This window comes from Perca fluviatilis, chromosome 8, assembly GCF_010015445.1.
Source record: "Perca fluviatilis chromosome 8, GENO_Pfluv_1.0, whole genome shotgun sequence".
Taxonomy (NCBI): domain Eukaryota; kingdom Metazoa; phylum Chordata; class Actinopteri; order Perciformes; family Percidae; genus Perca; species Perca fluviatilis.
Genome location: NC_053119.1, coordinates 40,994,952 through 41,008,334, shown reverse-complemented (window position 1 = coordinate 41,008,334; position 13,383 = coordinate 40,994,952). Strand labels below are relative to the sequence as shown.

The window sequence follows — 13,383 nt, the reverse complement described above, 5'->3', positions numbered from 1 at the left end:
CCACCCAAATGTTACTAGAGTACAAGCTGAGGAACTTGAGTGGACATGGAGAAAAGACTCTTTATCTGCCATTGGCTACATTTTAAATGGATGTCTGCCAATAGGCCTAAAACATGACATATATGATTACTGTGACAGAGACTGGGACTCCAGGTGGTTAATAAGATTCTGACTGAGTAGCAAGATATGAATTCAGTTGTGATTCTGTGAAAATTCACAGATCCAGTTACTCTTTTTTTAAATCTTACCCTTAACATTTAAAGGAATCTACATGTATGTGTGTGTGCTCAAATATGGCTTCTGGAAAGAAAATAAAGGATAAAATATGAATTACTAAACAGACATTCATTAAGAAGTTCCCCATACTTTTAGAGTTACGCAGCACATTGGCCAGGAGTCCTTCTTGATGCCTTCTATCTCAAACATCTCTCTCAGATAAGGCCAGGGATGATTGGGAATGTCTTGCTGCTTGTCTGCTGAATCTCTGGGATCTCGGTTTTCTTCATTTTCAATCATGTCGGCGTCCATACTACTAGTGCTAACGTTACCACCATCAAGCTGCAATGATTTGCCGAGAATGAATGCCGCCGAATCTGTCGAGTCGTCTTGTAGTGGTGCGTCAAGTGCAATGTATATTCCCATCCAATTAGATTGAATTCGGTATTGATGGCGCAAAAAATAATATCAGTAACTCCACTGAAATGATTTGAAACTAAAGTAACGAGCCAAGTTTGTAAAATGATGGGAGTAGAAAGTACCGATATTTGTGTTAAAAATGTAAGGAGTAAAAGTAAAAAATCGGCACAAAAATAAATAGTAAAGTAAAAATATCTGAAAAATCTACTTGAGTACAGTAACGAAGTATTTGTACTTTGTTACTTCCCATCTCTGCCAGAGATTAGTAGAATTTACACCAACGCTGATATCAATATGTGAGAGTAAAAAAAAACTACATATCTGCCGGTATTTATATATCTTTTTTAACATTAACACATAAAGATTTTTTAGAAGGATCCCTTGAATTTATGACCAAAATATGTACTGAGCGAGACGTTTTACTATTCCAAAACTTAAATAAAAATAATTTGTCAGTGCTCTCTGGCGGACAAATTTTTATTTAGGATTGATCTACCACACTTTATTTTTACTAATCTGCTTACAAAAATGAAATGCACTTTGCACATGTAAATATGTGTATTTATGTAAAACAAAATTTAAAAAAGATGACGCATGTGTTATGAAGGCTTGGTTTGAATTCTATAAAAGCGGGTCGCAACTTAATGACCAATGGAAAATGTGGGTCCCAGGGTGAGACCAGTTGAGAACCCATGATCTCCTGAGAACACATGAATGATTTTGGGGTCTATGTTCTTTTGTATTTCAAGATATAATACGTTCACAATGTAATATGTCCATGTTCTTCTTTGTTTTCAAATGTTTCCAAATAATGGTGTACTGCAGTACTTAGAAATGTATTCAGCCCAAGTCTGATCAGAGCATTGGGTTGACCATCAGCCTAATGATGAGACAGCACAGCAACAGAAAAGTGGAGGGAGAGGAGGGATGGAGAGTTTGGGGGACACTCTGAGGAGGAGGAGGAGGAGGAGGGGAGAAAATGAGGCTGAAATAAAGTGAAAGATGGTTTGGTTTACCAAAAATGCCCTCTGTCAGTCATGGAAAAGAATAGACAAAGAAAAAAGGAGAGAAAAGAAAGAATGGAAAAGTGAAAGACTGATAAACGGTCAACCACAGAGCAACAAAAGGTATATTACTTTATATGAAGATATATACAGTGTATCATCTTTCAGAGGACTTTAAAACAAATCAAACTAACACACCAGTAAGAGCATCAGCAGTTCATCGTGGCTGGGTCAGTCAGTGCTTGCTGCAATACTGAAACAACATATCCCATAATACACTATGTCTATCCTTTTTTTTCCAGAATCCCTATTAGGGTCAAGACCAACACTATCAAAAGGACTGTGTGCATGTGACTTTGAGTTTAGGGGTAATAAAAGGTAACAATGCATTAACTGCCAGGTAACTTCTACTTTTCTGGAAAAAAAACGGTAGTTACCTTTTAATAACGTGATGGTTCAAATGTGGCAATCAACTGTTGTTTGACTTAGAAATCCAAGAACAATGAAATGACAAACATTTGTTCATTAACTCGTTTCCAGTCAAGAATACATTTTGACAAGTGGTTGTATTACCTGGCAGTTAATGCATTCAGTGGATACAGGGGGGTCATTGTGGAAAACATGCACACTCTCAGGAAGACCACGCTTCATTCATCATGAAAGAGAGAATACTGTGACTGCTGGACTTTCTCAAACACATCAACCTGCAGACGCCTCTCTCTCACATCTCTCACAGTCTGACCAAGGTGCAATAACGTACTGTTCATCAAATGTCTTTCTTGAAACCTGACACACACAATAAAAATGCTTAAACGCTGCCCCTTGTGAACTTTCAAAGTGTGCACACTTCTTTTCTGGTAAATTTTCGAGTTAATTGGAAGCCGCGTCCTCCTTTTCTGGCAGTGGACCTGAGTGAACCTACCTTCCGCCACGCCCCATGGGTACTGGCGACCTCTGACCTTCTTGCCGTTCACCTCGATTACCACGTTGCTGCCGACCACGGCCAGTGGCATCTTCTCCTGGAGTGGAAAGATCAAGTCAAGTCAACTTTATTGCCAATCCTGCAATATATATATATATATATGAGCAATTGAAAATATGTTTCTCTCCAACCCACGGTGCAATAAGGACACATACAACGAGTATAATATAAAAGATAAGAAATATATACAAGATAAAAAAAGAAATAAGGGTAAAAATAGCTGTTTGTTCTATTCCCTCCATAGACTGTATAAAAGAAGTGGATGTATGTGGCCGGGTAGGCTCAGTGGGTAGAGCAGGCGTACATATACTTGGAGGTTTATGCCTCGACGCAGAGGTCCAGGGTTCGAGTCCGACCTGTGACAATTTCCTGCATGTCTTCCCCCCCCTCTCTCCCCTTGCTGTCCTATCAAAATAAAGGCAGAAAAAGCCCCCCAAAAAGTGGATGTAGCCACGGTGATGTCACCCATTAGTTTGTGGACTAATGTTTTCAAAAACACGGACAACATCCAAAAACAGTGTTTTTGGATGTTGAACATGGATAAGTCTTGATCCTGATCGACAGGTCGCCATGATACCGGTGTTCATACGAAGACCAATCAGAGGTCCTCAAAATCAAAAAAATCCTTTTAAATCATTAACGACCGTGTTAAGACTGTGTGGTGCTTCACCTTAATCTTTCGGATGAGCTTGTTGTCCTCGTCGTCCTCCGTGTCTGGGAATTCATAAATTTTTATTTTGTGCTCCTGTATCTCTTTCATTATCTGACAAAAGGAGATATAAATCAGAATAAGGCAAGGTAGCTTTATTTGTATAGCACATGTCAGCAACAGGGCAATACAAAGTGCTTTACATAAACACTAAAGAGCAGTTAAAACAATTAAAAATAAATAAACAGATAAACTACGAGACTAAAGAATAAAGGTAACAAGTACACACTATAGTCCTGCATTCATATCTAGATCAAAACATTTTTTAATTTCTCCTTAAGGTTTACATGAACTATCCTTTTGTGGCCGGGTTAGCTCAGTTGGTAGAGCAGACGCACATATATAGAGGTTTACTCCTCGACGCAGTGGCCGTGGGTTCGACTCTGACCTGCGGCCCTTTTCTGCGTGTCATTCCCTTCCTCTCTCCCCTTTCATGTCTTCATCTGTCCTGTGGAATTAAGGGCCTAAAAAGCCCCCAAAATTCATCTTAAAGGATGAACTATCCTTTCAGTATTTCCAGGCAGCGTCTCTGCTGGTTGCCTGGCAACCTCGAGGTGACGACAAGACTGTGGGCTGGCACCCTCAGGATTTGTGGACTTTGATTTTCACGTGCTGACAGTCTTCATGCTAAGCTAGGCTAATTGCCTCCTAGCTTTAACTCCATACTTGACACACAGAAATAAGAGTGGTATTGATCTTCTGAGCTTTCTCTCTTCCCAGCATCTCTACTATTGCTTTACATGTATATGCTGCCTGCAGTAAGTGAATAACATACACATATGCTACAAACGCTTGTCTCTATTCACCGTAGTTGGACTGTAGCAGCAGCGCTGTCTATCCTACTAAAGTGACACACACACATACCTGTTTTTTAAAAAGCTGGCACTCCTCTGGGGTCAGAGTGTCAGCTTTTGCAATAAGCGGGATGACGTTGACTTTGTCATGGAGTCTCTTCATGAACTCGATGTCCAGCGGCTTCAGGCTGAAGGATAGACAGAAAGGAAACTGTAAGAACAAGTGACTGATGTCAAGACGGGTGTATTCATTTGCTAGACAGCTGAGCAACACCTGGCCAGTGTGGTATACTCAGCAATCATTTCCTCTTGTCGTTTTTCCACGATAATTTAATCGTGAACAGATTCAAATAAATGTGAATGTATTTATTTGTGTGTATGTTAGCAACAGTCAACTGGTGACCTGGGTGTACCCTGTCTTTCTGCCCAAAGAGCTCAACAGTGTGGTTCCGGAAGTAAATGTCCCATTGTTTTTTCCATAAAGATTGTGATTATCAGCCATAACGTCTAAACCATCCGAGGCCGACTGACCCCGAGCTACGTGGTTGTGAAAGTTTCTGTTCCTGTTAAAGCTAGAAGTCCTAATGAAATCAACTTTGTTTTAAGAAAAACATGTTTCATCTTGTGAAGAAATACTACACTACCCACAATCTGACACGTAACAGCAACGTCTCCGATTGGTCCAACTCGCTGTTACAATGGAAACGTTGACCATAGCCGGGATGGAGCTTCTGCCATTCAAGTCTATGATAGTTTCTGTACACAGTCTTGTACCTTTGCATTTTTCAAAATGTTTTTTGGCACGATTCCTCTGGTAGCTGTTTAGCTTGGTTTCACACTTAAAAGTCTTTATACAGGGCAACCTCTAGCTCAAAAAACACTTCCGGAACCAGAGGCGTTAAAAAAAGTGGGCGGTCACTGTTCTATGAGGGAGGGGTAAATCTCCGCCCTCCTCATCTCAGAACACGCTCTTACAGAAAACTAATGAATGAAAACCTAAAATGGGCTCGTGGATGATTAATGAGATCAATGAAACAATCTCATGGATTAGCAGCCATGTCAGGAAGGAGGACACATTCTGGGAATGAAGAATGAAGCCTCGAGACACAACCATGTTTGACTAAACCCCTACTCAAAAAGAGATATTACAAAATTTCATTTCAGACATTTATTTACTATTTTAATCATATATAACCTAAAGACTTTGGTAAACTCATTTCAAGCACTGAAACAACTCGCACAACACATCATAAGTTAAGGTTTGTTTTCAAAAGAGAATTGAGGAAATTTCAAACGTTTCAGCTTTAGCGCCAAATTATCTCTTTACACGTTGCTCTGGGAAACATTTGGACATCACTATGCGGAAAGCTGAGTTTATTCTGAACATTTTGCAAATACCTTAAAAAGGTATTTTTAAGAAGATATGTGAGAATGCCCTTAGACCTCAGAGGGTTAATTTCCAAAAATTAACTGAATGAAAATGTCAGTGAGATTCCTTATAGTGCATGACTTTTCAAAGTAAACTCAGTTCAGTAGGTCACCAGCAGATGGCCAACCAAAACCATACATGACATGTAGCCCCCAGCAAAGACACAATGAAGCCAGCCGATTAGCTCATGTGTTTTCTTCTGTGGTGACAACTGATGGTTTTGTCTTGCAGCGCTGATGAGGGATTGTCTTTGTAATACTCCCATAGGCTCTCCATCTCAGTCTGAATGACAAGTGGGCCTCATATTCAGTTGTGTGGCCAGAATCGGAGCACTCTGGTAGGCGGAAGGTTGGTGGGCAGTGTGTGTGGAAAATGAGTGTGTACTGTATAATGTGAGAAAATTATGCAGTACACACTCATAATTAAATAAAAGTATGTATGTATATATGTATGTATGTTATTTGTTTCTGTATTTATTGTTTGTGTAATTTATATTGTTTTTATGTATGCATCATCAACCAAGGCAAATTCCTAGTAAGTAAGTAAGTGCTACTTACCTGGCAATAAATCTCTTCCTGATTCTGATTTATGTACATTCAAGTGCTGCATTCGATGTTTGGAAATAGTTCTGGAAATGTGTGTGTCGGTGTGTAATGGGTGTGGGTAAAGGGGATGTTGAGGTTATCATCCCAGGAATGCAGAAATACAAAGAGGGCTACAAAACAGCTGTTCAGCGGTTCACTAGTTCACACAGGGACACATAGACAGAGTGTGTGTGTATGAACAGGGTCAGATCGGTGTACAATGCAGCATCAGAGGAGTCCTGAAGTGAATGCGGTCCCAGATAAAACAGGAGTCAGAGTGTCTGGTCTGAGACTTAAATACTGCAGGAGATACTGACTGTCAAGACACTCCTGTGATCTCTAAATGTTGTTTCCTTTCAGAGTTCAAAAACCGTCTCTACACACTGACAGTGACCTATCAAACTAGGAACACTCAGTGGCAGTATGCAAACTGCAATTCTGCAGCTGTTGCAAAGGATTTGAAGGTGTAAACAGTCTGCTTTGAAACGACTGTATATACTAGCAAATTCCTGTAAAGAGACAGGAACACCACAATTACCTGATATATTTACCCAGGGAAGTCAACAACTGCCCCAACATTTACTATCAGGGCATCAATAGTTAGCTTATGAGCAATTTATTGCCCTTTATAGGGCTGTCAAATACAGAGAAGCGTAGATAACTGACTGTCAAACTCTATCATGCACTTATTAAACTTAATTCACTTCAAGCTGGGCAGAAACTGTACAATTGTATTAATTGGACATGTCTGGTTTTGCAGCATTGTTCAGTTTTAGGTCCCTTTCAGACATGCACCTCCTTATAATGGTACAGCAACAGGAACCCCCACCAGGCAAAAAGTAATGTTAAATATCTATCGTTTCCCCTATATTCATTCTGCAGCGGCGCACCGCCATGGACAGTACGGACAATGCTGTGATTCCATGAACAAGGCAACCACTTCCAATACTCTCACTACGTACTATAAAAAACATTTATAGTTAATACTTTACATTTCTAGGCACATTTTCTACATCTCATGGATTGTTCCTGTTCCTATGCTAAATGTGGATAAAAGCAGCATGAGGATATGTGAAGCAGAGCTACAATGACATTTTTAAAGTAGAACATGTTTCAGCTTCCTTAACACACCAACAGTGAATATCCAATGTTGGTGTCAGCTGATCAGAATCAAAAAGCAGTATTACATGGGGAAATTGATAACAGAGGCCAAGTTTCTTTTTGGCCGGTGCTATACAATTTACTTTTAGACACCTTGTACATGACTCATCTCTGCAGATTTAAAAACAATCCCGGGATGATTTAAATCTATGTAGATCAAATTTAGCCATCAGTAAGCCTGGGTTGCTGGATGGATTTTGGGTTAAGCGGAAACAGAGCTCCAAAATTTAAACCCAGTCAGATGCTGCAGCTATACTGACAAACCGGGAATGTACTAGTGATGCCAAGTGAACACACAGACACACACACACACACACTCTCTGTCTTCTCTCATCTTGTGTGTTTGTCTGAGATGAGAGGCCTGCCTCTGTGAGTTGCTCAGAGGCCTCCGCTCTGATTGGGTGATTCAGTGATGGAGAGCAGAACTGTATTGAGCATGAGCAGAACTGGGTTATGTAACCTTTGTAAATCTCACACACACACACACACACACACACACACACACACACACACACACACACACACACACACACACACACACACACACACACACACACACACACACACACACACACAGTTGAATAATAAGGTAGACTTTCCCTCAATGTAGTGGTCCAGGCCAAAGAGAGGTCATAGAATGTGCAGGTTTTCATCTAACTAAGTTTATTTTAAGTGTCAAATCATAACAAAAGTTATCTCAGGACACTTTACAGATAGAGTATGTTTAGGCCACACTCACTGCACTGGCACAGCACCATCATTTGGACCATAACAGAGGAATGTGGGTGAGTGTTGGTTAATAAATCCTTTGAATACAAATAGACTGGCAAAGGGAGCCTGTTGACCCAACCAAAATCCTCCTCCTACCTGCCAACTGCTGCTTCTAAAAAAATATAAAAAAATATTTTTCTTCACCTGGTTAGAATAGAAACGTAAAGCTGCTATAATCATTGAAAAAATGGTCCAAGGCACTCTTCTTGTGAAAAAATTAAAAATGCTTTATTTAGCAGGCTATCTTACATTAAAAATAGAACTGGGCCCCAAATACTCCCCACCAGATGGCTCTACAAAGAAGAGAGAGAGCCACCTAGTGGTTATACTTTGCATTTGTTAGTTTTGAGATCACTGGCTGTGTGCTGAGGTGTTTGAAATCATGATGTCTACGGAAGAGGAAACTGTGTCTTGAGGGCTACACCATGAAGAAGGCCATTAGGCTCGTTGGAGATGAGCGGCGCCTCGCCTGTTAAAGTGGACGAGAGCAGGCGGCAGCAGCAGGGGGCGGAGACAAAAAGCTGCCGTCAAGTCGTACAGTTTCCAGCAGTCTTCAGGCTGAACAGGAAGTCACAGAATCACTCACATCCTGTTCGGTCCGATTCCGATTTAATAAAATGTTATCAGACCCATATATCAGCTTGTACATACAGCTTGTCTCCAGTTGAATTTATCATGACAGAGTAGCTGTTAAAATGCTCCACATGCAATCTGTTGCTGTAGTAAATTAACAACAGACTGTAGATGATCTGTAATCTGAACAGATTTAGTCTCTCTGACTTCTAAACGTAACTATCAGCCACACAACATGTGGTCTGTACAGAGTAAGCCTTTAAATCAGACAAATAGCAATTAAAATCCCTCCAATTCAAAAACAATAAAAAGTTTACATAAAATATCATGTTGAGTCGATTCTGAACCAATCAGCTGTTATATCAGCTGGAAAGCAACTGCTGCGTTAATATGTGGATATATTTTTCCAATAAAATCATAATTTAAATTGTTTCAAATTAGTTGAGCTACTCTCCAAACTTTACAAGTACCCCATGGCAACTGCAAAAGTCCCCCCTGGGGTACCAGTACCCGTGGTTGGGAATCAATGCTCTACGTCATCTTATTCCACCTACCCGTGTCCAGAGGGCGCTATGAAGTACAGGCAGCAGTGGACTCTGTTGTCTGGCATGGATCTGCGGTTCACTCTCGACTCTGCGTTCAGGAAGTCCTCGCACTTACTGTCAATGTAGTTTATAACTGGCTGCCAACTGGAAGATGGAAAAAAAAGAAAAAGATATCAGGCGAAGAAAAGAGGAGGACATCGGATAACAACAAAGAACATATGATCATTTGGAAACACTTGGATCATGCCAGCACTCCTCACCAGTTGCTGTTGTCCACAGCATCACCAAACCCTGGAGTATCGACAATGGTGAGCGTCAACTGGACCCCTCCTTCCTTAATCAGCACTTTCGACTGCTCCACCTGAAACACACCAACATTTACACTATTTAGTACACTACTGGTCTAAATCAAAACCTATTCCTATACTTAATGTGACTTGTCACAGTGTTCTCATAATCTTTCTGTATTTATGCAGATGTCATGCATTTCTTTTTTTTTTTTTTTTTTTTACTTTCTTTTTTTTTTGATGTCATGCATTTCTTCCGTGAAGAGGATAGTGTATAATATACAAAAAAAACTAAATATACAGCTGCAAAACATGTAAATGAAAAAATATCTTAAATAGCCTATATTGCATAAAAACAGTAGCCTGGCTCCGCCCTTCTATATACTTCTGCTCAATTGTCATTTTCCTTCAGTACTCCGTCTGGGTTTGTGGTATATTCTTGGGTTTTCTCCGGCCAATCTTTTCCGGTCCAATCAGCGAACAGAGAGAGAACGATGATGAAAACCGCCCAGCCCTAACTGAGACACACATCCGGTCGTTGAGGAAGAGCAATCGAGGGCAGATTCACAGAACTCTAGTCTGTATATCCAAAGATGCTCTATAAGAAGCCTGCATTTTGATACTTTTATCGGATTTAATCCTAAATCAAAAGTGTCAGAAAGGAAGGTCTGTCTTCGCACAATATGACAGCAACAGTTGCTTGAAAAATAGCACATGGGGCACTAAAACTGATGAATTTATGAATTTACCGTGACGACGGTTCATTTACCAGATAATTGTGTTTATGTTAAATTCCGGTAGCCTCGAGGAACAGAAACAGAAACCTCTGAGCAACGTTACACGCTGAAAATGGCAAGTTTTGAAGAAAATGTGGATCGTGCAACATGGCAGGCCTGATTATTGTGTCAACAGTTAACTTCATTTAATATTGTGCGTAGCGTCTTCTTTTGCGGGATGCAAATGTTCCACCAAAACAAGTTCCTTCCTGAGACTATTTTGCAGAGCCACGCTCGCTGCGTCTGGAGTTTAGCGCCGCCCAAGACCATTGTGATTGGTTTAAAGAAATGCAAACAATGTTTCTTTTCTCCTATTAAGGAGTGTATGCTCCTGTTGTCAGATCTTCCTCTGCAGCGCTAGGACTGGCAATACAAGACTATCAGACCAGTCCGGCATCAGACCCCCGGCGCTGGCGTTTGCACTGGCTGAATTGGAGTTGCTACAGCCGGTCTATCTAAGTAACGTGAGTCTGCGGGGAGTGAGGCAGTGAGGGACCAAGATCCATCATTTCCTGCAGCTCGTCTGCTGTTCCCTCGCTTTACCGCATACTTTCACAAGGCCATCTAGTTATTTTAGGATCCCCCCCCCCTTTTAAAACTCAAACTACAGCCCTCTCGCTCTAACACAAACATTCTTCAGCTTCCACAAACCTTCAGATAATCTGTCTGACTTTACAGCTGAGCATATATATATATATATATATATATATATATATATATATATATATATATATATATATATATATATATATATATATATATATATATATATATCACACACCACAGTCATTTGACATATCTAAGTTTAATTGTCCACCCAGGCTGTGTTCAACTGTGTGTGTTTGTACTGTAAGTGTTTGTGCATGACATGCCAGCCATCTCAAAACCAAATCTGCTATTTTCCACCGTTTCCGCGAAGAAAAACAGATTGGGAGAAAACCTCAAAAATGCCGTCAGTCTCAACACCATCATTTAAAAAGAAATTTGATCTGGGTGAAGGCGAGTGAGCGACAAAGCATGGGAGATTGTTCTGGAATATAAATACTCTGACCCACTCTCTCCCCCTTCAGCCTCAGACCACAGCACCCATGGCAAACACACTTACACACAATGACTGCTACTTGCACGACAGCATGTACGCCCTGGTTGCGCTCATGGGGTTCACATGAGGTTCGATGTGAGTGACGGACCAAAATGGAGTTGGGAGCAAGATGTTCTTAATGTTTTCTGTCTAGCCAAAACAGAGTAAATTTAGCACCATGCTGAGACTCAAACATAACAGAGGGGTGGTCATGTGGAGCTGCAAAAGATACAGCGACATCACCTGATTTCTTAACTGAAATCCCAATCTTTGGAAAAACAAGGCTTTCTCTTCTAACAGCACATTTATTTATGAGTTGGTGCAGTTGGACTCTTAATTACTATATTTTTGGCATTTTTTGGATTGCCCTGTGATCAAATGATTACATGATTTTCTGTGTTGGGAAAGTCTGTAGAGCTGGGTATAATTACAAACAGAACAATTTGTTTCAATTTGTTCCTATGAATTTGTTTCTACAAAACCAGTTGTCTTTCATTGAACAACAGAAGACAAAATGGTCAGCTTTTCTCTAATCATATCAGCTGTACAAGAACTGACAATCGTATAATCTGATTAAAATCGGCAACTCTCTAAGCGTCGAAGCTCATTCTTGACCTGAAAACAGTAGTTTGAAAAACTTGCTACAGGTCAACGATGCAAATTTGTGTCAAAGTTCTTCAAAGTTGAACTCCAGCAAAACCTCTGATTGTGGTAAACCTGATGATTGATGGTGAAATAAATTTTCACAATTTTGCCATTCTACTGATATCTAACCCGGTTGATAGTTTAGGTACTGTATATATTGTCCTGGTTTAAAAGTGCTGCCTCCACTTCAAATATTTATCAGTTACTTAGAAATCCACATGAACCACTCTTCACATCGGCATATCTAGATCAATTGAACAGCACTTATTTAAAAAGAAAATGTCACTTTTAAAGCTGGGTGGGTGTTAGGTTTCAGGGGAACATTTTTGCCCTGATACTGACCCTTTTAGGCCCCGAGGGAAATATAAGGGCTCTCAAACATTACTCGGTTTTTCTTTGTCTCTCTCCAGTCACCCCTTACTAACCCATCACTGCTTCAGTCCTACTACACTGCTTTTCTGTCCATCTTCTCCTGCATCCCTCCTTTTTCCCCTTGGCTGCATCGCTCCTAGTCTCACATTGCCAGACCTTCCTCCACAGTGCTGCGGAGGAGGGTCTGGCTAGTCCACAGCATTCCGGGATGGGAGAAAAATGTGCTCTGGTTTATTGCCATTTCTTTAAACCAATCACAATCGTCTTGAGAGGCATTAAGCACAGGACGGTGGCATGGTGCCGCTGTACCACGCTTTTTAGTCCATCCATCCATCGTCGTCCGCTTATCTGGGGTCGGGTTGCGGGGCAGCAGCTCCAGTAGGGGACCCCAAACTTCCCTTTCCCGAGCCACATTAACCAGCTCTGACTGGGGGATCGCAAGGCGTTCCCAGGCCAGGGTCCACCTAGTCCTGGGTCTTCCCCGAGACCTCCTCCCAGCTGGTCGTGCCTGGAACACCTCCCTAGGGAGGTGCCCAGGGGGCATCCTTACCAGATGCCCGAACCACCTCAACTGGCTCCTTTCGATGCAAAGGAGCAGTGGCTCTACTCCGAGCTCCTCACAGATGACTGAGCTTCTCACCCTCTCTCTGAGGGAGACGCCAGCCCCCCTCCTGAGGAAACCCATTTCGGTTGCATGTACCCTGGATCTCGTTCTTTCGGTCATGACGTTCATGACCAATATCAGTACAGATACCAGTACCCAACGGTACTTTTATTTGGTACCTTCCATCTGTAATTACAAAACAATTATTTCAGTTGTAAAAATAATTCCAAACCTATTTATCCTATTTACTTAGAACATTATGTTATTTATTTAGAATATTTTACACTGACAGAAATTAAACAAAAATAAAAAAAGTCCCTCTTTCCTCCCAAACCCATCCCTACAACCTATTAAATTGAATAATTATTAATTTCTTACTCACTGTAACTTTTATTCTGGTATTTGTATATTATTCTTTTTAGCCTGTTTT

General features: G+C 40.8%; 1 protein-coding gene across 4 annotated transcripts in view; it reads right to left on the bottom strand.

The window, feature by feature from the left end:
• LOC120564750 (septin-7-like) overlaps positions 1-13,383 on the bottom strand; it is a 56,171-nt gene that overhangs the window by 8,689 nt on the left and 34,099 nt on the right. For 2 of the 4 annotated variants that reach the window (XM_039809968.1, XM_039809969.1), the window contains exons 4-9: positions 9,449-9,549; positions 9,198-9,332; positions 4,196-4,313; positions 3,293-3,385; positions 2,563-2,659; positions 1,653-1,664 (exon numbers count right to left, since the gene is read on the bottom strand). In XM_039809968.1, the coding sequence (XP_039665902.1) occupies positions 1,653-1,664; positions 2,563-2,659; positions 3,293-3,385; positions 4,196-4,313; positions 9,198-9,332; positions 9,449-9,549 (556 nt within the window). The remainder of the gene's footprint in view (positions 1-1,652; positions 1,665-2,562; positions 2,660-3,292; positions 3,386-4,195; positions 4,314-9,197; positions 9,333-9,448; positions 9,550-13,383) is intronic. The other 2 variants (XM_039809970.1, XM_039809972.1) reach the window with 1 other exon arrangement.